At 57.8% G+C, this 27,566-nt stretch overlaps 1 protein-coding gene across 1 annotated transcript in view; it reads left to right on the top strand.

Annotated features, from left to right (window-relative positions):
• Window positions 1-295: 295 nt before the first annotated feature.
• Window positions 296-27,566, top strand: part of IQSEC1 (IQ motif and Sec7 domain ArfGEF 1) — a 332,617-nt gene continuing 305,346 nt past the window's right edge. Inside the window, exon 1 of the mRNA XM_060161042.1 lies at window positions 296-594. Coding sequence (XP_060017025.1) covers window positions 329-594 — 266 coding nt within the window. The 5' untranslated portion in view covers window positions 296-328. The remainder of the gene's footprint in view (window positions 595-27,566) is intronic.

The raw sequence follows: 27,566 nt of genomic DNA, 5'->3' as shown, positions 1-27,566 counted from the left end.
CGCTCCTCCCGCGCCGGCCGCCAGGTTCCGGCTCCCGCTCCCTTAGCGCCGCAGCCGGCACTTTGCAAACTCCTCGCCCGCCCGCGGCGGCCGCAGCTCCACGCACTGTCCGGCCCGGCGCGTCCGCGGGGCCGCGGGCGGCGTGGAGGCGCCGGGGGCGGGCGCGGGCGGAGGCGGGAGCAGGGCGCCAAGGCGGGGCCGCGTCGGCCCCGCGCGCCGCGCCCCCCGGGCCGAGCCCCGCGCCGCGCCGCGCGGAGCCGCCGTCACCGCCGCGCAGCCATGGCTGCGCCGCCGCCGCCCCGCCGCCCGCGCGCCTGAGGCGGGTACCATGGCTAGCGCCGCCGAGCCCCCCGGCCAGGCGGCCGAGTACCTGCAGGAGCTGACCCGGATCGTCGCGGCGCAGCAGGAGCTGCTGGCGCGGCGGCGGCGGCGCATCGAGGAGCTGGAGCGCCAAGTGGCGCGGCTGAGCCGCGAGAACGCCGGCCTGCTGGAGCGGCACCGGCGGCACCTGGCCGCGTGCGCCCGCCGCCCCGACCCCGGCCCCGGCCCGCAGCCGCTCGGCGCCATCCCGGAGCTCGGAGGCCGCCGCGACAAGTAAGTGGGGACCGGGGGCGGCGAGCGTGTCGGGGGCGCGCGAACTTCTTGGGGGGCCCCGCTCCCCTCGGGGCCGGGCGTGGAGGGTGTCGACTGGGGGGGGCCGGGGTACCCCCGGCGGGGTCGCGGCCCGACCTGGGGCTCGGGCTCGGCGGGACCGAGCTCCCAGGGAAAGGGGCTCCGGGGCGCTGCCCGGCGCTCCCGCCCGCCCGGCTCTCCGCGGCCGGCCGGCTTGGGACTCGGGCTCCAGCGACCTAGGAGCTCGGGAGCTTGGATGTGGGGTCGGCCTCGCCACAGGGGGCCGTCCCGGCGCAGCCCTGGGTCTTTGGGTGGCCGGACCAGAACTCCTGACTCGGAGACTCTAGACCCGGAGTGCAGGGGCCGCGTCAGGCGCAGATCCCGCCCTCGAGCGGGCCTGGGTCACTTGCGGGTCGCACCCCTCCTGAAAGGACTCTGTGCTGCCTCCAGCCCGGGACGCGCGCTGAGCCCTCCTCCCTCTGGACTCCTCGGTCTCTTCCTTCGCGGCTCTGGGTTAATACCCCGCCCGCCTCGCCCCGGGATTACCGGGGTTATGTCGGAGCGAGGATTAAGCAGGGGACGGGATGGGGCGGGACTGCCCGGCCGCGCTGGACAGAGCGTCCTGGCCGCGCGTTTGCCTCCCGTGGGGTCCGAAGTCGCGTGCGCGGCCCGGCTCCGCAGAAGTCCTGGCGCCCATCTCGGCGAGGCAGAAGAGAAGAGAGAGAGAGAGAGAGAGTGTGTGTGTGAGTGTGTGAGAGTGTGTGTGTGTGTGTGTGTGTGTGTGTGTGTGTGTGTGTGTGTGTGTGTGTGTGTGTGTGTGTGTGTGTGTGTGTGTGTGTGTGTGTGTGTGTGTGTGTGTGTGTGTGTTGCGAGGGTGGAGGTCCGCAGCTTCAGGTCACGTTTCCGGGGAGGCTGGGGGTGGGCAGAAGTGATGGGGGAGGAGTTAACCCTGACTCTAAAATCCTGCGGGGGAGGGGCTCCTGATTCCCAGGACTCCAGGTATGGTTATCTGGTCCTCTGGTCACCGGAGACCCCGTGTCCCCCCTGCCCCAGGCCGGGCTGTGCAGGCTGTGTGTGCAGGGCTACCGCCCTGCTTCTTGCATGGTTTGCATGGTTCTGGGCGGTGCTTCTGGGCTCTGGGGGGCCCTGAAAGAGGAGCGTTGTAGGGTGGGGTCAGGGCGTGGGTGAGCCTGGTGGCTCTGTGGTGGCAGGCCATTGGCACACTTCAGCACTCTGTTTATGCTGGAAGGGAGGAGGGAGGCATGGAATCGCTCCTAGCTGGGGGCACTGAGAGAAAGAACAGCCCCCCCCCCGCCTCCATAGCTCTGCCCCCGGCTCTCTGGTGTCTCCAAGACCCCTTTGTCACTTGGTCTCTTCAGCGGTCATCTGGTGCTAGTTGCAGAGCCTGAGCCCTCACCCCCCAGGCAAGGACTTAAGGAAGAGCCAGGGGCCCAGTGAAGTCGCCAGTCGCTTGGGGAGGCAACGCACCAGGGCTGGGACACGCGCCCCGCTTTCCTAGGGGACAGGGACACGCACTGTCGGCAGGTGCCTCACAGCACCGTCCTGGGGATGGATTCCTTCTTTCCCTTCACAGTCGCCTCTGGTGACCAGGTGTCGGTGGGAAGATGCTGAGAGGTCTGTGTGGGGACTCCCCCAGTGCTGGTCTGGGTGGCAGCCTTGGAGGGAGCTTGGGGTGCTGAGACAGGACTTGTTTCCTGAGTCCCCAGCTCTGTCAGCCTGGCTTCAGAGCCTATGATAGTATCCCTTTCCAGAGAAACGGTGGCAACACAGGCCTTGGCCCACGTTCTAGGTGGACGGGAGCTTCTCAAACTTGAACGTGCACACAGGTGCCTGGGGATCGTGCTGAAACGCAGGTTCTGATCAGTGGGTCTGGGGCGGGCTGTGTTTCTAACAAGCTCCTGGAAGTGGAGGTGCTGCGGCTTTGGGGCCACACGAGAGGAGTGAGGAGTGGGGCTGGGAGACTCCAGTGTATTGAACAGAACTGGGGGTCCCCCTCAAGACAGCGCTCCAGGCCCAATGGCCCTGCTCCGCGTCTCTGCCCCGTCTTTGGGCAGGGAGGTTGCTGGAACCATCCTCCTTCCACAGGGCCCCTGCATGGGGCCGGTGGGTCACATCCGTGGGTTTCCGGCCCCTGCAGTGTGAGGGGAGTGAGCTGGATTTGGGGGGCCCCTGCCCATCCATGGAGAAAATGATTTATGCCTAAGGAGCATGGGGTAACTAACCCCCTGAGAGCAACCAGCTTTTATTAAGCACCTACTGTATGTGGAACCATTAGTGATGTGCTGGAGACCCAAAAGGGAGAGTGGGGAAGCCAGGCAGGGAATACACAGCCCCGCATGGGGAAGGGGACGTGGGCAGGTGGATGGGCCCCAGGGCTGGCTCTGCTCTGGCCCCGGAGGCTGTGGGACAAGTCACCTCTCTTAGCCTCGGGGCGTCTAATGCACGGAAATGGGGATGAGCATAGCTGTCTCCCATGCTCTTTCTGAGGATTAAGTGAAGATACGGGAGTGGAGGAAACAGTACACAGTAGGTGCTTAATGCACATTCTTCCCTTGTTGGGCAGGTTCTCATTTGGGGGCGGGGGCCAACTGAGCACAGGTAGGAGGTGAGTGCACTTCCTGAGAAGCTGGGTGAGACCTCTGGGGGCCCAGCGTCCACGCAGAGGATGTGGAGTTGGGGGCGTGACAGCCTGGAGGAGATGGCCCAGAAGCTGGGCTGGGGCAGGGGTTGGCCTCCTGCAGTCGAGACTAGAACCTCTGTGTGTGGGCGTCCCAAGGCGACAGGCAGTTCGAGCTGGAGCCGGCACCATTGGGATTACTTCCTGCTGGGGCGCTCCGCTCCACTTTCCCCAGTGCTGGTGCGCCCACCATCTCCCAGGCACCCCCGCCTGCAGACAGGGGCCCCTGTGGGTGAGGGTCTGGCGAGCATGCAGGCTAGGCCAGGCCTGGCTTCCCCTTTCCTAAACAGCCTCCTGCTGCTCCAGCCTGAGTCAGGAGCCCCTGGCCCCCTGGCCACTGGACAGGGCGCCCCTGCATGCCCGGCAGGCACAGTGTCCTGCTGGGGGATATTATACAGATAGATGCCATGGGACAGGCTCACATTGGGACTGCAGCAGTCTCTGTACCACCTCCTCCAGGCAGTCCTCAGGAGGGTTCCTGGGCGTGGGGGAAACCCTTAAGTCCGGAGACCTTTAAACCCTTTCTCAGGAAGTCCTCTTTTGACCACAGCTGAAGGATGTCATCATGAGTTTCTCAGCTCTGGGGAAAACAGGGTTATAACAAGGAAAGAAATAGGATGCCTTTGGTTACACTGGGTATTGAACTGTTTCTTTTCTGGCATCAGAATTCACATCCAGTGTTCAGTTAGCTCCGTTCTAATGATGTTTCTCGAACTGCCCCCCCATCCCTCTAGGGATTCGGGCACATGCTAGGTGCTCAGCAGGTGTTGCTGAGTGGCTGAGGGCACGGGGATTGATTAGGACCCCTGTGTTTTCCATTAGAAAGGCAGCTTGGGCTTTAGCAGATACAGCTGGTACCAGGGAGCACCCAGAGCCGGATGCACAGGAGGCAGGTGCGTGCGTCCCGGCTCCATCCGTGAGGGCGCCCTGTGTGCCCGGCACTGCTCCAGGTCTTTGCATTTACCAGCTCATTTCATGGTCCCAGCCCTCCCACGCGGCAGGAACGGTTGCCTCTCCCATTTTACGGATGTGGAGACTGAATCTCAGAGAGGTCCTACGACCAGCTCCAGCCCTCTCATCTGGCCAGTGGTGGAGCCGGGACTGGGGCTCAGGTGTCTGGTTCCAGGCCCTCTGCTCTCACCCGTCTCCCACCTGCCCTATGTGCTGCCCAGTGATCAGACCTCCCGGGATCCTGCGGGACTCCCAGCCTCCAGTGCTGGAGGAAGCCCAGCACGTGTGGTCCTTGTCCTGCCTCGTGGGCCCTTGTCACCGAGGCCGGGTCCTCGGCATCACCTGAGGTCGCCGTGCGGAGGGGACCAGGATGGAAAGAGGCGCTCCCTCCCAGCCTCTGCTCCTCCAGGGTTTCCCGGCAGAAGTAAACATTGGCCCGAAGAGGTTAGAGAGGCCTGTGGAGCTGCCTCTCTCGTGCTCTCGTCCCCTCCAGCCCTTGAATGCTGTCACATCCCTGGAGAGGACGTTTTTCTGAAGCTCCAAGCTGGTGACTCACTCTGGGGGAGGTTTCTAGTGGCATTCAGTCTCTGTTGACTTTCCAAACAAGCGCTCCTCTGGTCTGTGCTGACATTAACCATGACGGGGGTGCATCAGCTGGGGGGGAAGCTCGAGGGTGGCCAGTGATGAGGGTGTGGCCGGACCAGGGACACGAGCTGCTGTCCTGTGGCGGGTCCTGGCCAGGAGCCTCTGAAAGCGCGTTCATCTTCAGAACAGCCGCGGAGCCCCAGGCCCGGGCCACAGGGTCTGAGGTCCTGGCCGCTTCTGTTCCATTTCCTCTTCCCCTCGGAGCAGAGAGCGGGGGCCAAGAGAGGCTGAGCGGGCTTTTGTGATCTGCGAGTGGCAGAGGGAGATACCGTGTTCACGTTCTCGTTCAGTGATTCTCTTGTTCTCCCAGTTGAGATAGAGCTGAGTAGCCAGCGCTGGGGAGGACGTCCCCCAGCTGGCAACAGGCTGCAGCGTGTTGGCGGGGCCTGGTCCCTGCTGGATGAAATGTGTTCAAGTCCGAGGGAGCGGGGCAAGCCATTCTTTCTCCAGCAGATGGTAGAGTCCGCAGAAGGCCAAGGAGCTGCTTCCCTGAAGCTCTCTCCCAGCCATCTGACAACTAGGCAGATGATTCTTTTACAACCTGGAGGCTAAATCGTGGGATGCATCTTTATTTAGCTCAGGTTGAGACAGATGGGGCAGCGCGGTGTGTGAAGTGGAGACCTGCTCTGCTTTCGCCTCCGCTGTCCGGGTTCGGGCCTCTGTGCCTGCAGAGACCTCGGGGCTGTGCCCTGGGAGCGTTTGGGCTCCGGGATGAAGAGGCCCGGCTTTGGGAGTTTGGGGCCATCAGCAGTTTTGGTCCGCTGGGTGGCTGTTCGTCAGCTCCTCTGTCGATGACATTATTTTGACAGCTGATCTCCTTTTTGTTCTTGGCTTTCTGTTTCTGTAAGAAAGAGCCATGCTTTGCCCAACTTGGGGAGGGCACCGTTCTGAGCTTGTCAAGGTGTCATCCGTGTAATTGCCACAGAGCAGCAGAAAAAACAAGCCGACCGGCCGGGTGCTGGCCAGGAACTGGAAGGAGGGGCATAAATGGACCTCACTGAAATGGAGCAGCAGCTACAGACGAGGCCACGAGGCAGCCCGGGGCCGTGCCCGGGGCCTGGAAATTCAGGGGGCCTCCAATTTACCACCCCCTACCCCATGTAGACGCAGGCCAGGCTGCAGTGGAAATTGCCCCGACTGCGAACCAAGCTTCACAGGGTGACGGCCTGGCTGGGAATCCCGAGACAGCGAGGCCTTTGGCATCTGAATCCTGCCCCTCCAGGGGCCTGACCTGTTGGCGGGAGATGCCAGACCAGTTATGACAAATGCTAAGCGCTTATCTTTTATTGAGTAGGGAGCTGCAGCCTGGAGTTTTTCAAATGCCTCCCCCAGCCTCGTGGGGACCCTCCGTGATGACACCTGAGCAGCTAAGTCCTGCTTGGGTCTGCAGGACCCCGTCAGCCTCAGCCCCCTCCCAGCAGGAGGACCGTCCAAGTAAGGCAGGCTTTGCCCCGGGTGCCCAGAGGCCAGTGCCCATGTAAGATGGGGAGGTGGCCCTGTTCCAGGAGGTCCAGGTGGAGGGATTGCGGGGTGCCTGGCACTGCAGGACGCGGTGAACACTGGCTCGGGGGAGGAATAGGGTATTGACAGCACCCTTAAGGATTGTTTTTCCCTAGCATTTTCTTATGAACATTTTCAAACCTATGGAAGAGTTGAAAGAACTGTACCAGGCAGAACACCCCCCAGATGCCATAGTGAAGGTTGTGCAGCATTTGTTTATTACGTGCCTGGCCATCGGGGAGGGCGTCTGGAACCGCACACGTGGGAGCACCAAGGCGGGGAGGGGGGCGCATGGCGTGTTTCAGGTAGGGAGGTGCTGTCGGTGGTTTTGCCAGGCCTGGGAGCGGGGACGGTGGGCCACATGAGGCCCAGACGGGCATGGACAGCCCAGGGCGCTTGCTCAGAACCCAGCCTTCAGCCTTGTGGGGTTGGGGGGGTGAGGTGGTGAACAAGCCTGGCTCACCCCCAAACCAAGCTGTGCTCTGTTTGAGCCTCGATGTGAAATGCTTAGCTTTCCCTGGAGGAGACAAGATTCACAAAGGAACAGGACAGAAATCCTGTGTTCTGGGCACCTAGACTTAGAGCGCTTCAATTATAGTTAAACCACGGAAATAACCAAGCCGTTCCTGGTGCCGCGTGCCGACCACCTTCTCCTTGGGATCTCTGCGGATGCCCCAACCCTGTGACATGTGTGCACTGCCGCCATCCCATTTTGCAGATGTGAACACTGAGGCTCAGAGAGGGTAAGCAGTTGCCCACGGTTACCCAGCGACAGAGCCGGATTTGCACCCAGGTCTGTCTGCTTCCAGAGCCCGTGCAATTTGCCACTGCACTGTGGCTCCACAGCTGTTCGCTGCGTGATGTCCGTGTTTGGAGAGACGTTTGGGGCCGTTTCAGGATGTGCGTGGTCAGCTCACCCAGGCTTTTGGTTCCAGGAACCAAAACTGCCCCCAGCACCACTGCCTACCCAGGGGCAGCCCTGGCTTTTCCCTTTGTGTGTTGGGTTTGGCCTCTCCCTCACTGTGGTTACCTTGGGGAAGTTATTTTACCACCAGGAGCCTGAGTCCCCCTTTGGCAAAAATGATGGCGGTGGGCAGGAGGTGACACGTGCAGCTGTCAGGCACCAGCCAGTCGGGCAGTTCTCTTTGAATTGGCCCATTTCCCCACCCCAGGCACGTGTGCGTCTGCTGGCCTGCTGGTGAGGCAACCCCAGGCCTTGCTGTGCGTGTGAGTCCCTCAGGGCACACTGGGCGCTTGGTGGAATGGGAGGACTGGTGTTTGTGCCCCTCTCCCGGCTCTGCCCCCCCATCTTGTTGGCTTCAATGGCCTGTTTTCTCAGCACGTAGAGTGTCAGACATTGTGGAGCCTCAAGGCTCCTGGGCCTGGCCCTTGCCTCTGAACCGCAGGGACTAGGGCTCACTGTAGCCAGAAGGCGGGGCTTCCACGGAGGATGTCCTGGGTGGCGGCTCTGGCGGGGCTGTCCGGGTAGGTCGTGCCTGTGAAGTGTCCAGAGGGGCAAGGCTGGCATGAGGTGCCCATGAAACCCCACTGTCCTCCCGGATGGCCTCAGTGCTTGAGTGACAAGTCCTCAGCCCTTGTCCAGTGGTACTAGGGCAGCCTCCAGGGACCCTTACAGGGCTGAGCACCTGTGTGGATGAGATGTGGGGACAGACTGAGGGGGTCCCTGACAGCCTGAAGTTGAACATCGACGGGCAGGTGGCCCGTGTGGTCAGCCAGGGGTAAGACCCCGCCCGGGGCCCTGGTCTGGAGACCCAGCTCTTCCTGCTTCCCTTGGCACATGGAAGGAACCTCTTGGGGCTCTGGCGTCAGTGTCTCTGGTGGGGACAGTAGCGAATGGGGCTCCCTTTGGGGTTGCCTGAGAGGGGAGTGTGCCTGGCGTGGTCCATTCACAGCGAGGAGGCTGGCGTGTCTGCAGCAGAGTGACCGAGGGGACAGCAAAGGAGAGGAGGGAGAGGGGACCCACAGGTGGGGCTGGGCAGGGCCAGCAGGCTGGGGAGGCCCTGAGGGACATTGGGAGGAGAGACAGGAGTCCCTGAAGGGTGCTGCTCAGGGGAGGCACTTAGGTGTGGGCGGGACACCTGGCTCTGGGGGGAGGCGGGGACCAGCGGGCAGGGGCTGCAGGAGACGCTGCAGGACTCGGGGGTGCTGGGGGCAAGCAGGAGCACGTGGGTTTTGGATGGAAGGAATGAGCCCCGTCCTGTCTTACCCCCAACAACTGCCTGTCCAGATGGGAGGGAGAGATTGTTGCTTTAGCAGAAGGAAAGGATCCAGGTGTTGGCCTTTGTCTCTGCAGTGTTTCTTGGACTGGTGAGTGAGTGGGGGGTGGCTTGGGGTTATAGACAGCTCCTGGTCGGGGTACCCATGTAGTATGTGGACAGAGCAATAGTCAGGACACGCACTTGGGGTCAGGCCACTCCTTCTGCCATGTCCTGGCTGTGCCTCCCCTATAAAATGGGGTTATAAAGCATCACCTTCCTCCGAGCGGGGTTGTGAGCATTAAATCCTTAATATGTGTCCATGCAGAGTACTCCTCATTCTTGCTGACTTTAATCACTGTTGTTCCCTCTTTCTAAGACGAGAAGAAATTTGATGTTAGAGAAAAGTCACGGGATTTAGAATCAGATGACTTGGGTTTTGGCATTTGTTTCTCTACTATCCACCCACCTCTGCACATCTAATGTAGCCGAGTTTGAATCCAGCCCTTTGTAAGGTGTGCCGTCACAATCCCTGTGGCCTCAGTCACAGCCTCTTCACGTGTATTAAAGTCGTGGGGACTTAATGCTATTAAACTAGAACGAGGGCTCCCTACAGCGAAGCAAGGCTTCTGGAGCGTCCCCCACCCTACCCTGGCAACCCACTGCCTACGCACAGCTCTGTCGAGACTTCTTAGAGACTTTACTGTCCCCCGGCTCAGCAGTCCTCAGACTTCCAGGCGTGTAAAAATCCTCCACCTGAAACGGATGTTGGGGGTCCCCATGACCACCCCATTCAGTTCCCACCCAGAGGCTGACCTGCATCCTCCGCGGCACCTGTTGTGAGCCAGGGAAGGAGGGAAGGAGGGGGGAACGTCATGGTTTGGGCAATGATGAGCCAAGCACATCCCCATGAGAGCTGTCATCTGGACATTTTAGGGGACCCTTTAAATTCCAGTCCACTGTTTTCAGAGAACATGCTTTCTGTGATATGTTCCTTTTTAATGTATTGAGCCTCGCTGTAAGGTCTAAGATGTGGTCCGTCCTGGAGAGTGTTGCATGCACTTGCGAAGAATGCGTGTTCTGCTGCTGTTGGGTGGAGTGTTCTGCAGGTGTCTGTTAGATCTAGTTGGTTACAGTGTTGTTCGTATCTTCTGTTGCCTCGTTGATCTTCTGCCTAGTTGTTCTACCATTCTTGAAAGTGGGGTATTGACGTCCCCAACTGTTATTGTTGAATTGTCTGTTTCTCCATTTCTGTCAGTTTTTGCTTTGTGTACTTTGGGGTTCTGTTGTTTGGTACATATATGTTTACAATTATTATGTCTTCTTGATGGGTTGACCCTTTTATTGTAATAAGGTATCCTTCCTTGTCTTTAGTAGCTTTTTGTCATAAAGTCTACTTTGTCTGGTAGGAGTATAGCCACTCTAGTTCTCTTTTGGTTACTGTTTGCATGGAATATCTTTTTCCATCCTTTTAGTTTCAACCTATTTGTGTCTTAAATCAAAAGTGAGTCTCTTGTAGACACCATATGGTTGGATTACATGTTTTTTTAAAATCCATTTTGCTAGTCTCTGCCTTTTGATTAGTGTTTAACCTACATACATTTAATATAATTGTTGATAAGGTAGGATTTACACCTGCAACTTTATTATTTTCTTTTTCCTATTTTTTAAAATAAATTTATTCTTATTTATTTTTGACTGCGTTGGGTCTTCGTTGCTGTGCGTGGGCTTTCTCTAGTTGTGGTGAGTGGGGGCTACTCTTTGTTGCGGTATGCAGGCTTCCCATTGCGGTGGCTTCTCTTGTTGCGGAGCACGGGCTCTAGGTGTATGGGCTTCAGTAGTTGTGGCACGTGGGCTTCAGTAGTTGTGGCGCACGGGCTTAGTTGCTCCGTGGCATGTGGGATATTCCTGGACCAGGGCTTGAACCTGTGTCCCCTGCACTGGCAGGCGGATTCTTAACCACTGCACCACTAGGAAAGTCCCAACTTTATTGTTTTCTGTCTTTTTTTCCTCCTCTACTTCTCCCTTACTACCTTCCTTTGTGATAGGTATTTAGTGCACCATTTTCATTCTCTTGTTTCTTTTAGTATCTAGGGGACCTTTTAGAGTAAAATAAAACCTGTTGGAGAGGCAGACCATCCCGTGTATCTCTCCTCACCCAGAGAGAATGAAGGCAGGGCCCGGCACTGGACAGGGGAGTGTTGGCAGTGAGCCCAGAAGTGACGGGCCTGGGAGAGAAAGCTGCCAAACTGGGAGATGGGTACGTGGGTGTGGACCCAGACAAACTGGGTGGGCTCTGAGGAACCAGCCCAGAAGCTCCCCTGGGGACAGGGAGAATGAATTATTTGTCTCTGCTGTTTTTGTAGGGGGCCCTGTCTCAGGGTAGGTTTTAATGAATATGTGTTGCATGAATGAATGAGTGAGTGAGTGAATGAATGAATGTTCTAGTTATCTGTGGCCAAGTAACAAATTATTCTAAAATCTAGAGGCTTAAAACAAGCCCCCTGTTATCATAGCTCAGATTCCGTAGGGCAGGGGTTGGCAGGGCTTGGCTGGTTGGGTCTTCTGTTCCCTGGGTTATTAGTGGAAGTTACTCAGTGGTATTCACATAGTGGATGGACTAGTCTGGAGGGTCCAAAACACCTTAACTCACGTATCAGGGAACTTGTGGAGACACCTGGAAGGCTGGCCCTGTGGACCAGAGTATCTGCACGTGGCATCTCAGGGATCCCAGAACCAGTGTTCCAAGGCCTGGTGGGAGATGTGAGGCTTCTCGTGGCTTGACCTTGGGAGTACCACAAGGTCACTTCTGCCACATGCTGTTGGTCAAGCAGATCCGAAGGCCAGGTTCCAGGGGAGGGGCTTGGGCTGCACCCTCAGTGGGAGGAGAAGCAAGGATCTGTAGCCGTCTTCACGCCCCACCTTCGGGGTGCCCAGGCCTTGTGCTGTCACTTCCACCTCTTAAGGCTGCTGAAGGGTTGCTCCCCTCTCTGCGTGGCGGGTGACAGCCTGTCCTGCCCCTGGTGGGTCTCCCTCTGCGGTGCTGTGTGTCTGAAGGGCGCTGTCCTGCCACAGGCCACCAGGAGCTGGACACCTCGGCTCAGCGTGCTTCCCAGGCCCCGCTGGACCCGATCCGCACCCCACTGCTCAGGTAGCCGGCCCACTCCGCCTGCAGCCCCCTCACTCTGAGCTGTATTTTTAACTCCTGCCATATGGCGAAGCAGTCAAAACATCCAGGGAAGGGAACGGGGTCTGGAGGAAATCATCGCCGCTAATGCATTTTTGATAACTGCAGTAATTAAGAACGCGGCGCCCTCCTTCCCGCCCCCTCCCCCGGCATCTTGGGTGCTCGGAGCGGCGTCACTCCTGCGTGGGGGGAAGCTGTTCCGAGGGGCTGGGGGATCCCACAGACTAGCTCCTGCCTGCGGGGGCAGAGCCATCACATGGCTAGTGGCTTGTGCACGGTGGGGGGGATGGCGTTGGAGCGCGCGGAGCCCCTGCTTGCCAGAGATGCGTGTCCCTCCTCCCTTCTCTCTGTTTCTCCCCTTCCCGGGGCATCTTGGCACAGACGCGGCGTTTCCCTGAAGGCTCCTTCTTGCTCAGAAACCTGCCCCGGGTGGGGCGGCCGGTGGCACTGTGCAGTTTTCACACTCCGTGCCTTTGGTCATGCTGGTCGCTCTGCCTTAGACACCCTTCCCACGCCTCCATTCCTGCCTCTAGAAACCCCACGTGTCCGGTAGGGGCCGGCTCCCATCTTGGAACTTTCTGTGGTTTTGAGCCTTTTCTTTTATCTGTGCTGTAGCCCTGGGCCCCCTGGGGCCTCCCATCCGACTTACTTTGACTGTGCCCTGCTGGGGTGCTTGCCTCTAGGCTCCATCCGGCAGGCAGCGCCAGATCACGCTTCCGTTAGGATGCAAACTGCTTACAATAAAGACGAGATGTTTAAGATCAGCCCCCTGTTGTCACGTGCGAAAGGCCAGGGTCTGCGAAATGGAGTGTGTGCACCCCTGGGGGCAAATGATACCATCCTTTGAGGTGCAGGGAAAAATGTGGGGACTTTTGTTTCCATTGATCCTTAAATTCACTCTTCACTGTCTTTTCTTGGATTCTTTTGCGACACGAATGACATTAGTGCAGTCGTGCCTGCACGTGATTAATAAATATATACAGATACGGTTATTGCGCGGGTGTGCGCCCACACTCTCTTCGGGCAGGGAAGGCTCATCAGAAGCCTAGTGGCCGGTGTCTTTACCTGCAGCCGGCTTTTCACTGCTTTTCTTCTTGAGGCAGTTACTTTCCTGGTACGGGGGTCTCCACTGTGAGATGGGCTGAAGTAGGCGTTTACTGAGCACCTGCTCTGTGCTCGCTGTGTGGCCCCACTTTACAGATGAGGAAAGTGAGGCTCAGAGTGGTGATGTGCCTTGCTGGGGGTTGCACAGCTGGTAAGTGGCAGGGCCGGACATGACCGGGCCTGGGTGACTCCCAAACCTGTGTTCTTTACGTTCTGCTCTGTGTCTGTGGTCCTGAGACATGGCTGGCGGAGCTCTGCGGCTCTGCCCATGGCTGGGCCGTGGTGGTGTTGGGAGCTGGCCTCCCCCATGTTTCCGTGGCCTCTGGCGGGGGTGGTCCTGCTAGCAGTGGTCTGGACAAGGCATGCAAAGGCCCCTTCCCCATGGGTAGGACTCAGTCAGCCCCTTCTCTCTCGTCCCCCAGAAACCTGAAAGCCCCAGGCCAGGAGGAGAGGACAGTGGCCGAGTAGGACCGGCACCCATGGGGCATGGGCTTCTTATTAAGAAACCTGCTAACTCTGGTCCCTGAGCGTGAGGGTGGCTTGTGGAGTGGGGGGGAGCTGATTCATCACCATTTTCCCAGATTTTCATTCACCAGATGCCAAAAGTCCTGTCCCCCTCAGCGGGAGGAGACCAGGGGGTGGGAAAGGCGGCTTCTGTTTTGTCCACACATCAGCTCCGCCTCTGCGTGGGCCGTTTACGCTGCAGAGGTGGGTCTTCTATCTCTCCACTGAGCTTCACTCCAGGTCCCGTTCAGCAGACATTTACGCGCCTCCTTACGTGCGGACGTGTGTGGGGTTGGGAGGGTAGGGGTGCAGGGAAGCAGATGCCCCTCGGCCTCCCCCCGCCCCGTGCAGGGGGCGAGGGCGGTTGTCGGGGGGGTGTACAGCGAGTCCCGGGTGAGTGCGCACCCCCCTCGCGCTGCCCTCAGGGGCTCCACATCCTGGCTCTGCCATGTCCCTCTAGGGAGGGGTTGGCTTTTGATGCCTCTCAAGGTGACAGCTTCAGCCAGAGCTCACAGTTTTTCTCCCTGAACGGCTCTCCTTTGCTTTCATTTGATTGAAGCAGACCGCGCCCTCCCCCGCCTGCAAGCTGGTGGGGGCCTCTCTGTGCACCCAGTTGGGGCGCCCTGAGCCCCTGGTTTAATGAGAAGGACCCCGGCCAGGGTCTGGGCCTCCAGGGCCTGCGGGCTCAGCCCAGTCTGGCCATACCACAGGCAGAGCTTGGCTTTCTGTCTGTGAAAGGCCAGCTTTGGTGTAGTCAGTCCTGCACGACGTACTGGGGCACTTTCCACAGTTGAGACACCTCCAGGGCAGGTGTTTCTCAGGCAGCCAGGTCCATCCCACGGGGAGGTCAAGGGCTGTGGACCTCTCGTGCCCCAACTTGCCAAGGGCAGTTTGATTAATAAAAATTGCTGAGCCGGGAGCACCCGGGTCTGGGTTTGGGTTCTGGCCCCATCCTAGCAGGCTGGGCGGGTTTCCTCACCTGCAAGTGGGCATAAGAATGGAGACACAGCCCTCCTCATGGGACAGAGCGGGTCAGCACAGCACGGGTGAGGGGGAGGAGAGCTCACTCTGCAGGAGTTCTCAGTCATAATTACTTAGCAGGTTATGGGGAAGATAGTAAAAGGGGTCTTGGAGGTGGAAAGGGGGTGATCCCTGACCTAGGTGGGGAGGATGTATGGTCCAAATAGCTGCCTCCCAATATCTACTTTCCCTGTTTCTTTAGCATTAAAGCGTTTTAGCATTTAGTGTTTTTGGTGTGTTTTTGTGTTTTAATCTGGCCACGATGCCAACCAGAATAAAGACTGCCTTCCCCAGCCTCCCTGCTTGTTAGATATGGCCATGTGACTGCTCTGGCCAATAAGAGGTAAGCAGAAGTGTGGTGTGCAGCTTCCAGGAAGTGTCTTTAAAAGGAAGAGGTGGGTCCTTTGCCTGTTGCTCCTCCTTCCTGTTGGCTGGAATGAGAGTGTGATGGCTGGGGCTCAGGCAGCCATTTTGGATTGTGAGGACAATGGCTGCACTGTAGGGATGGCAGGGCAGTGAGCTGGAAGAAGGCTGGGCCCCAGACAACCTGGCCAATACAGCCTGGACTACCCACCTCTAGACTCTTACATGAGAGAATAAAACCACGTGCTTAAGTCCATGTTAATGTACAGCTGACCCTTGCACAATGTGGGGGTTAGGGATGCCGACCCTCTGTGCAGTTGAAAATCTGTCTAAGTTAAGTCAGCCCTCCATATGTGCAGCTGTACACCCATGGATTCAACCAGCCGTGGATTGTGTAGTGCTGTAGTATTTACTATAGGAAAAAATCCCCCTAGAAGTGGACTTGCGCAGTTCTAACTTGTGTTGTTCCAAGGCCAACTGTATTTACTTTTGATCCCTCTTAGTCAGTCCTAAGGTTACAAAGAGCGTGGTTTTACGGCTGTGATTTGAAGATGTTTGACCACGTCTCTGGGAGCCCGAGGCCTCAGCGTTGGAGCCAGTGGGGGTGGAGGTGGGTCCCCCGAGGACCCTAGTGTTGGGGTAGTTGCTGACTTTATAATCACTCAGCAGATGAGGGCCAGTTACTTCACACAGTGTGAGATACAGAGGTGGAGAGATGGCCAAATCCCCTGGACACTGACCCTCAGGGGATGGTGGGTGTCTGATGACAGGGCACTGCCTGGGGTGGTGGGAGAAGAGGCAGAGACAGAGGGGGAGACAAAGAGACAGACTGAGAGACTGCAGGCAGCTGCTTGTATCTGACCCGCTCCTCTCCCCCGTGTGTTGAATTAGCCATAGATTCGTCATTTATCCGTTGGTAACTAGCACTTGCTAAGCCTCGTAAGTGCCAGCCTGCCGCTGGGGGATCCTGGAGCAGAGCGGCCACGGTGGGTCGGCGCCCTCCAGGGGGATGCAGATCTGTTGGGAGATGGGGAAGAGAAGGGTGTGCTGTGTACCCGTCGGAAAATGCCTCTGCCACGTGTTTTGAAGGTGCTGTATCTGCAGGTTGATTTTGAGACTGATGAGATTTCATCATGGGGATCGTGTGAAAGCAAGACTGGGCCCCAGACTGGGGTCACAGACCAGGGGGCGTGTTCTCACAGTTTGCTTCCAGCTCTGCCCCTCCCCCCACACCCCAGGTGTCCACATCCAGGTGTGCCCCACCCAGGTGTGCCCCCCTGTCCCTTGGTTGCTTGTGTCCTTACCCAGCAAACCAGGGGAGGGGCCTGCTGATGATTCTGCTTTGGTTTAAAAACCAGTCTGAGTTTGGAAAGAGAAACTGTGACAGGCAACAAGATGGGGGTGGAGCACAGGGCCTGAACTTGAGGCCTGGAGAGCCGGCGAGGATGTGGCTCTGCTGCAGGGCCTGCGGGGCGGCCGCTCCCTGAAGGTGAGTTTGGAGCCAGGCTTGCTGGGTCCCCTTGGCCGTCAGGCCCGCGATGCTGGCTCAGCAGCCGAGACTGGGAGCTTTGGGCTATTTATATCCACCCCAGCAGATCTTCTGATCTCAGGGATCCTGTTCAGAGGCTGCGTTGCGCTGGCCTCTTGCACGCGGCCTCCCTGGCTGGCAGCTCAGGGGCGAGGACCGAGTGCAGGGAAGGGCTGGGCTGCAGGCCTCCTCGTCCAGCCCTGGCTCTCAGGCTGAGAACTCGGCCCCAGGCCCTGTGCCCCTGCTCTGGGCAGTTGTTTCTCTGTCCTTAGGGTGAGGAGGAGGCTGGCAGGAAACAGGTACTACTTGAGCACCTACTGTGTATGGAAGTACTTTTTTTTTCCCGAGGAGGTTTGTTTATCTTATTTTCAAAAATTGTGGTAAATGTACATAACATAAAATATACCATTTTAACCATGTTTAAGTGTATAATTCAGTGGCAGTAAGTACATCCACACTCTTGTGAAACCATCACCCTCATCTCCAGAACCTTTTCTTCTTCCCAAACTGAAACTCTGTGCCCGTTAAGCACTAACTCCCCTCCCCTTCCCCCAGCCCCTGGCACCTACCATTCTACTTTCTGTCGCTACGAATCTGACTCTAGGGCCCTCATATAAGTGGGATCATACAGTAGACGTCGTTTGTGACGGGCTTATTTCACTGAGCCTAACGTCCTCAAGGTTCATTCATGTTGCAGCAGGTGTCATAATTGCCTTTGATTTTAAGGCTGAATGATATTCCATTGTATGGATGGACCACGCTTTGCCTACCCATCCATCCGTCGGGGACACTGGGGTTGCTTCCTCCTCTCGGCTACTGTGAATAATGCTGTCGTGAACGTGGGCGTGCAAATGTCTCTGAGACCCTGCTTCCCATCCTTTTGGGTGTCTCCCCGGAAGCGGCAGTGCTTCAGGGGATCGTATACTGATGTGCCAGAGACTTAGACACAGGAGCGCTGCCTCCACGTAACCGGCCAAGGTAGGTGTTGGTGTCTGTGTTGTGCAGAGGACGCGGGGGAAGAGAGGGCTGATTGCAGGGCGGCCGCACGACCCCCTCCTCCCCGTGTGCCGGCTCTGAGCCCGAGAGGCATGTGGCCGGCCTCCTCTCATCCTCTCGGGGGCCCCTGAGATGCCAGCGCCCCCCACCAAGCCCTTTCCTCCGCCCTGCTCTCCTTCTCAGCGCACCCCTGTGCAGCACGTCCTGGGCGTTTGCTCGTCACCTGCTGCCCCCAGCGCGTGGGCTGCACGACGGCCGGTTCCTTCTGTCAGCTCTGTCTTGAAACCCCCATGGCCAGCACACAGTGGGCCCTCGGGAAGTACTCATGAGTGACCGGTGGCGTGTGGCTGGGTGTTCTCTCCCTTCCCTGCTGGTTCTGGGCAGCCCGACCTCACCTGCACCACCCCGGGCCCGGCCTGCCCCCCGCAGAGGGTGTCCCATCTCTTCATGTGGAGTGGGTGCCCTCGGCCGCCTGGCCCTGCGCCCAGGCTGACAGTGATGAACGGCCCTCCGCCGCTCCGGTTATTAACTCCGCTTCTGAGAGCTCTCGCAGCTCCAGACTCAGGGCTGCTGTTTGGTTTGGGAGCTTCTCGGGGTCCGTGACCCCGCTGCCGGGGGCAGGTGGCCCCCCCTGCTGCACGGTGCACAGCGCACAGCCTCCCTCTCCTTTTCTGGCCTCCGTGCAGGGCTGGGGAGGTGAGTTCATGACACCCGGGCTGGCCTGGTGCATTTATCACCGCTACCAGCCAAGGCCTCTCTCCGGCTCTGCCCGTCCATTTCCCCGGCCCCGAGTCCCTCCTGGTCCCCCCCAAGAATCATGGCCACCCTCCTCTGCCTTTCGGGGCCCCTGTCTCTCTGTGTCCTTCCTCTGTGTGCACAGCACACAGGGTTCCTGTGGATACATCCCTTTGCCACCAGCCACTGCCATGGGGGTGCGGCTGGCCTTCTCCGGAGAGATGCCTTGGGTGATGGGGTCCTCACCCGGGGAGCCCCCCAGACCTCACAGCCCCCTCTGGGCTCCAGTGACCCACGATGGGGCCACAAAAGCCGTTGGTCCCGCCCCAAGGCAGGACACCTCTGGTGCATCCACTATCTAGACCCCGTGGATCAGGCCGCGCAGACCCCCGTGAGCCCCTGCTCTCCCCCCGCTTCGCAGGTTCCCCTGAGAGCAGCCCTCTGCTGCCGGCAACCGGCCCTGAGGCACTTCAGTGTCCTTGCTTGTGCACCCAGCTGGTCGCTTCTCCCTGATCAGAATCCTCTGGGGCTGGGGAGTGGGCGTCCGCTGCACCCCACCACCCACTCCTGCGGGACGGACACCCAGGCTGCCTCTGCTGCAGGGGATGCTTGGTGAGCGGCATCCTCCTGCGTGGCACCCAGGGGCCCATGTGAGCATTTCCCTCGGGTGGATGCACACCCGGGAGTGGAGCCACTGCTCACAGGGCGCATCTACCCCAGCAGCGAGGGATTGTTCTCTGAAAGGCAGCACCAGCTGCGTGCTTGCAGTGGGGCCGAGTCTGCACGCCCACGCCCGTGGAGGGCATTCTCACCTCCTCATGGCGCTCCTCTTGCCCCTCCTGGCTTTATAGCTCTTTGGAGGTTCCTGGTCTGCCCCGCTGCCTGCTGGTCAGTGACTGAGCTCAGATGTCACCTCCTCTGGGAAGCCTTCCTGGTGCTTCCTCCGGCCCCTCTGCAGGCCCAGCTGGTTTCACTGCTGTGGCACTGTGGCGATGCTGCGGGGACTTGGGCTCTGCCTCCTCTCTTAGGTGGGCATTCGGGGGCTGGGGACCCTGTGGGGTCATCTGTGTGCTCCAGATGTGTCTGTACACTGGATGGAGGAGGGGTCCAACCCACAGCCTCCCCTCTGTGGGGGAGACGCCCTGCCTCCTTCTCCTTGGCTTCCCTGTTCCTTGGGGCCACCTGTGCCTAGAGGGAAGGGTCTCTTTTGTCCCCACTGAGCTGGGGGTGGGGTCTCTCCTTCCATTTCTCTGCCGGGACGTCCAGAGGAGACCCTGGGAGATGCCAGGGACCAGGAGGCCTGTTCCCGACTCCTCTCAGCGCCTCGGTTTCCTCATCTGTGATGGGGGGGGTGAATGAGCCCACCCTGCCGGCGTGGAGGGAGGACGTAGTGGTTGCCAAGTGTCAGGAGGGCCTGGTGCCCACCCCCGTGAGCTCTGGAAGGCCTGCTCCCACGTGCTCTTGTGGCCCATGGGCGGGTGGGCTGGAGTGGGCTTTCTGGACTGGCTTCGTGACTCAGAGCATGGGCTGTTCCCCGCAGCCAGACCCGCCGGCTTCCGGGACCAACTGTGGCCTTGAGTGCTTTTGTTAACCACTGTTTGCCTCAGTTTCCTCATCAGTGAAATACGTTTACTATTTGGACCTCAGAAGATTGTTGAGGGTGAGGCGCTGGCCTGTAGGTTGTGGTCCATATAATCTGGCCACTGTGATGATTATTGCTGTTATCGTTGTCTGCTTATGCGATTGAGGGCCCAGGGTACTTGGGGTTCAGGTCTGGGTGCTCATCGCCCTTGACACCCAGCACACGGAGGGGCTGGCCTGCTCCAGACCCGATTTTACAGCCACAGGAAGAGACCCTCGTTCCCGTCACCTGAGTTTACAGCAGGGAGTGCAAAGCGGCTTCGTGCTGTCATAGGAGCTGCCGATTTCCCCAGATAGGAAATGCGATGATTTACGAAAGTTGCCTAGGAAAAAATGGGACAGATACTTTACAAATGCACAAAGCCCCAGAGTAGGGCTCTTTTGTGCTGGCTCCCAGCTGACCTGCCCAGACGCAGCAGCCAGGGCCACACCTGACAAGGCTTGGAGCCTGGAGCACCATGGATTATGAAGGGAACAGAGCTGGCTGCCCCAGGAGCCCGGGGACAGACACACATCCACCAGCTACTGCAGTGCAGGTGGTCACGGAGGGAGGGGAGCAGAGGGCAGCGGGGGACATAATCCCATCAGTGACTTCCCACAGCGATGCGCCAGGAGCTCTGGAGCTGGGATGACCCTGCAGAGATGTCCCTAATAGAGGCCGGGAGGTGGCCTTTGTCCCTCTGCATGGACCAGACGTTGGATGTGGTTGCCCCTGGGGGAGGGAGCCATGTCCTTGGCCAAAGGTGGCTCCCCGAAAGGGACTCAGCTGAGAGCCATTGGCAGCCGGCAGCCCTGGCAGGAGTGGCACGAGGGCCTCGTCCCAAGGGGGGACCTTGGCAGCCACCACAGTGTCCACTATATCTGGTTGGGCTGATCTTTCCATATGCAAATCAGACTGCATCCCTTCTGCTGTGAAAACCCCTCTTCCCTCCTTTGCTCTCCTTACCGTCTGAGTTGGCAAATTGGGCTCCCAAGACCACACCCAACCTACAGAGATATAAATTTAAAATCTGAATTAGTTGGAAACATTTACAGATCAGGAGATTTCACATCAAGCCTGATTTTCGGCTTCTCTTGATACTAAGCAGTGCCCCCTCGCCTGCACGGGGCAGCCCTGCCTCCGCACAGGGTGGAGGCGTCGTCCCCATGGGCTTCCCCTCCCCAGGGTCCTGGCGGAGCCCTGCGGCTCGGCCCCGTGGGCTGCAGATGGATTTGAAGCTCTTTATCCCTCACTTGTTCATCCAGGCTGTGTTTGGGGTTCCCACTGGGTATCAGGTTCTGTGCTGTCCCCCAGGCTCCCCTGTCCTAGTGAGGGGACAGGCACTCAGGAGAGAAGCAGGTCCGTGGGAATTGGAATGTCCAGCAGGGTTGGGAGGTGGGGAGTGATGGGCTGCATTTTAAGGCAGGTGGGTCAGGGCGGCCTCTGGTGGGTGACCTTGAGCAGAGAGCAGTGGAAGTGAGGGGTGAGAGGCCAGCCCCCAGGGACCAGGATGGGCCAGTCCCGAGGCTCCTTGTATCCACCACACACTTCTTGCCTCCATGGGCTTGCTCGGCCCAGAGGACCCACCTCCCCTCAGCCTTGAGCCACCTCCTCCAGGAGGCCTCCCCGGCTGGGCCTTGTTCCCCGGGTCTCTGGGCAGTGTGGCTGTCTGTTTCCATGTCCATGTCACCCACCTGGAGGACCTTGGGGTCAAGGTCAGGGTTAGCCTCTGGGCCATCTTGGTCTCCGTGTCCTCGGCTCTGGCTCAGTGCCCGGCACAGAATAGGAACATGAGTTGTGGGTCAGGTAGGTGAAGGCGGATTCAGGCGCCTGCGAGGGACACTAGTTCTCAGACCCCCTGGGATGCTGGGGCTTGCGCCAGGCTTGGTAACGATGCCCCCAGGAACTAGGGCTTTCCGCCACCTTTACTACGAGCACCTATTCTGACCAAAATTGGTCACTCGGTGAAAAATATGCGAGAGAAAGCCTTGCCTCTTACTGGGTGGAAATCAGTGACGCTGCTGTGAGGACAGATGCCCATCGGTGATTAATAACAGTTTTACTCACCAACCTATACTGATCTGGGTTTCTGCACCACCGTACAGGCTCCCTCCGTGGGCTCTCCCCAAAATGTCAGCCTGGGATAAGGCAGCCCCATACCTTTCTGTTGGCTTCCAGGTAGCAGAAAATGTCAGGCCAGAGAACACAGTTAACGAGCATCGTACAAATGAAGGCTCCTGGCTGGAGTACTGCGCCTTTCCTGCCCTTCTCCCTCCATCCCCCCACCTCTCCCCCACTCACTCCCCACTGCCAGGGTCCTCCGGGGCTGGGAGCCATGGCCGCTCCCTGAGATCCAGCGCCTGGGCTCGTCTCTGGCAGGGCCAACTTCTGCTGGAACGCTGTGCGTTCTCCCTGCCAGCGTGAGTGTTCTAATTAGTCATTTTGAAAGCAGATCTGCTTAATTGCAAGCGGTACTAAATATTGGTACATAAATAAAGTCATTAATAACTGCATATGCAGAAAGTCCTCCCACTGAGCTCCACAACAGCTGGGCCCCTTTGGCTGTCCCTTGGGCAGCCCCAGCTCGACGGTGGTGTCCCGCCAGCCCCCTCCCGGCATCGATCAATAATGAGAGTGGCCGCAGGTGGAGGAGAGGGATGGAGGCTTCCCACAGGAGAGGACGAGCAGCGGTGGGCCGGGGACCCTGAGGACCAGAGGACGTGGTTCCAAAGCTCTGAGTTTTGAACAGCAACAGTGTAACGGGTCTCCTGCGATCAAGTTAGCATACGCTTCCTGAACAGTTACGGCTTAAACACAGCGTTCGTCATCATCCAGGCCCCGGGGCGTGGCAGTGCTTCCCTGATTCCCATCCACAGAACGCAGATGATAACATCTGTCCAGCACGTTGGGGGCTTTTCATTTCTTAGGATGTTCAGCAGTGTTTACTGAGTGCCGGCTATGCGCCGAGTCGTGTTCTGGTGGAAACGTCACGTGCCAGTGCCTGCGTGTCTGAGGGGCGTGGAGGTGAAGCAGAGCGGTTGGTGGGGACTCGGGAGGGGGGTGGGATTTTGCTGTGCTTGCAGTGGAATAAGGTCCAAGCCGTCATTTTAGAGGACCCCTCTGGCCGTGGTAGGAAACTGTCAGGAGGGAAGGCGCGGGCTGCAGCAGTGGCCCAGCAGAGGGATGGTAGGCTTGGGCGAGGGAGGTGGGTGGAGGTGGTCAGAAGCCCAGATTTGGGGGCTGCTGTGAGCAAAGCCCAAGACTCACAGATGGGCAGGGGGTGATGTTTAGAACCGCAGAAGAACCCGTAGGTTTCTGGCAGTGGCTCCTGGTGAGCGGGGTGCGGGAGAGGGTGCGATTCCAGGGCGGGGGGTGAGATGCTTCAGTTCCCCTATTGGCTCTGTTTCTCACCGGCTGCCGTCCCCTGACTCTGTCAGTTTCTCCAGGTTCTACATTTGTTAATCTTTTTAAATAAATACTATTGTGGATTTGCAGGAAAACTCAGCATTCAGTACAGAGAACTCCCGTGTACCCCTTCCAGTTTCCCCTCTTATTAACATCTTGAATTAGTGGGGCACGGTCATCACAACTGATGAGCCAACGCTGCTGCATTATTAGGGGCAAAAGTCCAGTTTAGTGAGGGTTCACTCTCGGTGATACGCATTCTGTGGGTCTGGGCAAATGTGTGATGACACGGACCCACCGTAACGGTATCGTACAGAGTAGTTTCACTGCCCTGAATATCCCTTGGGCTCCACCTGCTTATGTCTTCCCCTCCTCCAACCCTTGTCTGCCACTGATCTTTTTACTGTCTTCCTAGTTTCGCCTCTTCCAGAACGTCACAGAGTCGGAGTCACACAGTACGTAGCCGTTTCAGATTGGCTTCTTTTACTTCGTTTCCTCCATGGCCCATGGCTTTTCATGGCTTGATAGCTCCTTTCTTTGCAGTGTTGGGTAATATTCCATTGTACGGACGGACCACAGTTTATGTGTCCATCCATTTACTGAAGGACATCTTGGTTAGCATCCCCATTTTACAGAACAGAAAACTGGGCACAGAGAGGTTATGCAACTTGCCTATGAACACACAGCAGGTTGGCCGAGTGCCAGGGCAGGAGCAGGTCCTCGGTTGAGGAGTAGAGAAGGAGTAGGGGCCCCTTCCTCGGGGTGGGGTGGGGATCCTGGGCCCCTGAAGCTCTTTACTCCGGTGATGGCTTCGCAGTGGGTGCCTGTCCCCCCGGGTTCCTGTCACTGCTCTGCTCTTGGCTTCTCTCCACTGCATTTGCCACCAGACGTGCCTTACTGCGTGTCCCCTTGGGTTTTGTTCCTGGTCCACGCTCTGGCTCCCCAGTGTGGCCCAGCCCCCCGAGGGGCAGGGTTTCTGCCTCCCCAGGGCCTGGCACAGAGGCAGTGCTGTTTGCCGAGTGAACTGTCCCGAAGGCTGCTTTGGGGTTGATGAGAACAGAACCTTTCCCCAAGAAGCAGTGGGATGGTGCCAGGTTCAGAGCCTGCCAGGCTCCCCACCTGGGCCATGGACGCGTCACTCTACCCCCTAGGCTTCAGTTCGTGCCCCTCCAGTGGGGGTAAGGACGGGACCAGTGTCCCGGTTATGATGGGACTGGTGTATGGTGCACTCAACATTATGAAGTAATTAATCAGGTAATATATACGATGTAATTAAATAACATAGTTTGTAGATTTTTTTTTACCATGGTAAAGTCTGCATAACATAAAGTATACCATTTTTACCATTTCTCAGTGTCCAGTTCAGTGACATTACGTACATTAACTTCTTGTGAAACGATCACACCCATCTGCAGAACTTGTACATCTTCTCTAACAGAAGCACATTATAGTACTTTGTGTTATAAGATAATAGTAACTCTTATTATTTCTTTTCCCGAGACAACTTCAGCTAAGGGTCCACCTGTTTACTGACAGAGTTTCTCGACCTTGGGCCCCTTGATGTCTTGCCCCAGGTAAACAACTCCTTGTCCGGGATCCACCGGGTGTGTCTTAGGACGTTTAGCAGCCTGCCTGACCTCAACCCGCTAGATGCCAGTAGCACGCCCTCCTCAGTCTTGACAATGAAAACTGTCTCCAGACAGGCGCCAAGTTGCAGCTACGTAGGATGGCAAGTCTAGAGATCTGAGGTACAGGGATGACGGTCCTACTTGGTAGGACTGGATTGAACACAGGACATATGCTGAGGGGGTAGATTTCGGGCTCTCATCACACATGAAATGTAACTGTGAGGGGATGGTGAGTTAGCTTGACTGTAGGAATCATTTCATTCTGTATGTACATCAAATCCTCGTGTCATGCACCTTAAATATATGCAAGTTTTGTTTAAAACTATATAAATCAATGAAAAAATGTCTCCGGGCATTACCCATGCCCCTGGGGTTGGGTTGGAAATTGCCTCTGATTGGACACCGCTGGCCTAAGAGTTTGAAGCTAGTTGGAAAACCAGGCTCCTCATTTTGGGAAGCAACTCAGTCATTACAACCCTGCGAAGCTTCTCCAGCCACCAAGAAGAGCCCCTTCTTACTGTTTGGGTCCCCGAGCCACCTGTCCTTCGTACAGACTTTCTCCCGTGTGAGTTGAGGCTCTCGGCCTGGAGGAAACCCCGGGCAGAGGCGGGAGCTGGGGTGACGGAGCCGTCGGAATCCAGGTGCCAGTTCTGCATTTCACATACAGGCCTGTCCACGGTGCGCCCTGTTGCCCCAGGATCAGGGACCGGCCCCGTCCTTGGGGCCCAGGCTGCGGTGGCCTCTCCCTCCCTTGGACCCCGACACCTGTGTCTCCCTCCCACCCGCCTGCTCTCTGATGAAACCCAGCAGGCTTGGAAAGGTTATAACCCACTCCTGGTTCCTTCCTCCGTGCCGGAAAATGTCTTTAATTAAAACGGATGCAGCTCCTGGAGCTGCTGGACGTGGAGGTTGAGCCCAGCCCTTCTGGATGTGTCTCCAGGTGTGCAGGGTCATCGAGGGCAGAGCCAGGCGAGGGCTGCGTGGATGTGGCTTGTTCCATGTGGACCTCTGTCGGGATGTTGAAATCGTGTCGAGACTCGGGTTCAGACCCACGAGGCCTGCGTCCGGGCCCAGCTGCAGGCGGTTAATGTGCTCAGAACCACTCCGGGCTCGCGGAGCAGGGAGGAGGGGTGGCAGGCGGTGGGCAGGAATCCAGAGCGGCCCAGGGCACTGCTGGGAGTGCCCCATCTGCTCGGCCCTCCAAGTTCAGCCTCCAGCACCCTTTGCTGGGCGTCTACCAGCCCCCACCCCGGGGAGCAGGCGCGGGGCCGTGCAGGCCGAGTGCACAGATACACGATGGCCACCCCGCAGGCCGTGATCTCCCCAGAAATGAGGCTCCTGATGCTTCAGAAATAGAGTTGCTTAAGAGCACCATTACGTTTATCGCCCGGTGCGCACATGCAGCTTGCGTTTTAGAAATCAAACACTGACTGTTCCTCATCGAATATTTTGATGGATGTAATTTTCATGGAAACGGAGTTGCACTTCATGTTCTCTAAGGCAGTACCGAAGTGCATTTTATAATAAAGCATCACCGAGGCTCCATTTGACTTTGGTGCGAGCTGTTCCGACCCCCTCCTTGGTGTCACTGCACCACCCAGTAACCGACGTGCAAGCTGAGTTGGCCGGAGTTGCATCTTAAACGCCGTCCGGGGGTGAGGGGTTATTTCCAGAGAGGGATCATTTGCCCAGGGGGTGTCATGCCCTTTCTCTGGGCGCCTTGCACTTTCTCTGGAGTCTGACCTTCTGGATGCGAATCTGGGCTCTGCCACTCACGATGTCAACTTCCGTACCCTTTGGCAAGTTACTAGACCTCTCTGGGCCTCAGTGTCCACATCTGTGTGATGGGGATAATAGTGGTACCGACCCCATAGGGCTGTTTGGGGCTTACATGGGTTAATGTTTGCAAAGCACTTAAAATAGCATCTGATCTCTAGTGAGCTGGGGTTTGTGTTTGCTGCTGCTGCCGTGCTTGTTAAGCTGCGAGCTACCTGAGGTCAGAAATCCCCCATTTTGGGGGCTTTGTGATCTCAGCACTCAGCCCCGAGGGATGCTTTTGTTGAACCTGCTGCCCGGTCTCTAATTCTGGCACGAGGTCCAGGAGTTGTTGCTCAGCCCTCTGAGCAGGTGAGGATGCCTGGCTTGGGCCCTTAATTCAGGAATCTCTTGCAGTCCTTATCAGGACCTTTGTTTTCCTCGCCCAGGCTCCAGATATTTCACTCTTTCAGATGCTGGTGTGTAAACACTGTGGCTTCCGTCCTCTGGTTCCTGCCTGTGACAGTCAGCTTCTCGAGGTTTTCCCCTGCATTTTTTAGGCTGGGAATCACAGCAACATTTAAAGTATTCCTGTGTGCTTGGGTTCTTTCAGCTGACACCATTCACTCATTCAAGAAATATTTATCGAGCACCTACTGCTTATGCCAGGCATCATTCCAGGTGCTGAGCGGTTATGACAGTGCACAAAACAAGAAAATCCCTGTCCTAACGGGTGCTGAGCGGTTATGACAGTGCACAAAACAAGAAAATCCCTGTCCTAACGGGCTTACACTGCAGTGGGGAGAAACAGATAGTAATTGAGATAAATTTGGACAATATTTAGTGTGTTAGACAGGAAATGTGGAGAGGAGAAAAAGAAAGCAGGGGCAGGGAGAACTGGGGTGGGTGAGACGTTGTTGGAATTTTAGACCTAAAGGAAGTGAGGGAGTGAGCTAAGTGCTTATCTGGGAAGAGCGAGCCAGGCAGAGGGCACAGCCGGTGCAAAGGCCCTGAGGCAGGCATGCACCTGGCATGTTGGAGGAATGGCAAGGAGGCCCGAGTGGCTGAGGGTGAGCAAGGGGGACTCTGGCTTTTACC

Source organism: Lagenorhynchus albirostris, chromosome 10, assembly GCF_949774975.1.
Source record: "Lagenorhynchus albirostris chromosome 10, mLagAlb1.1, whole genome shotgun sequence".
Classification (NCBI taxonomy): Eukaryota; Metazoa; Chordata; class Mammalia; order Artiodactyla; family Delphinidae; genus Lagenorhynchus; species Lagenorhynchus albirostris.
Note: the sequence above shows the minus strand (reverse complement) of the source record. Positions and strands in the feature narration are given on the sequence as shown.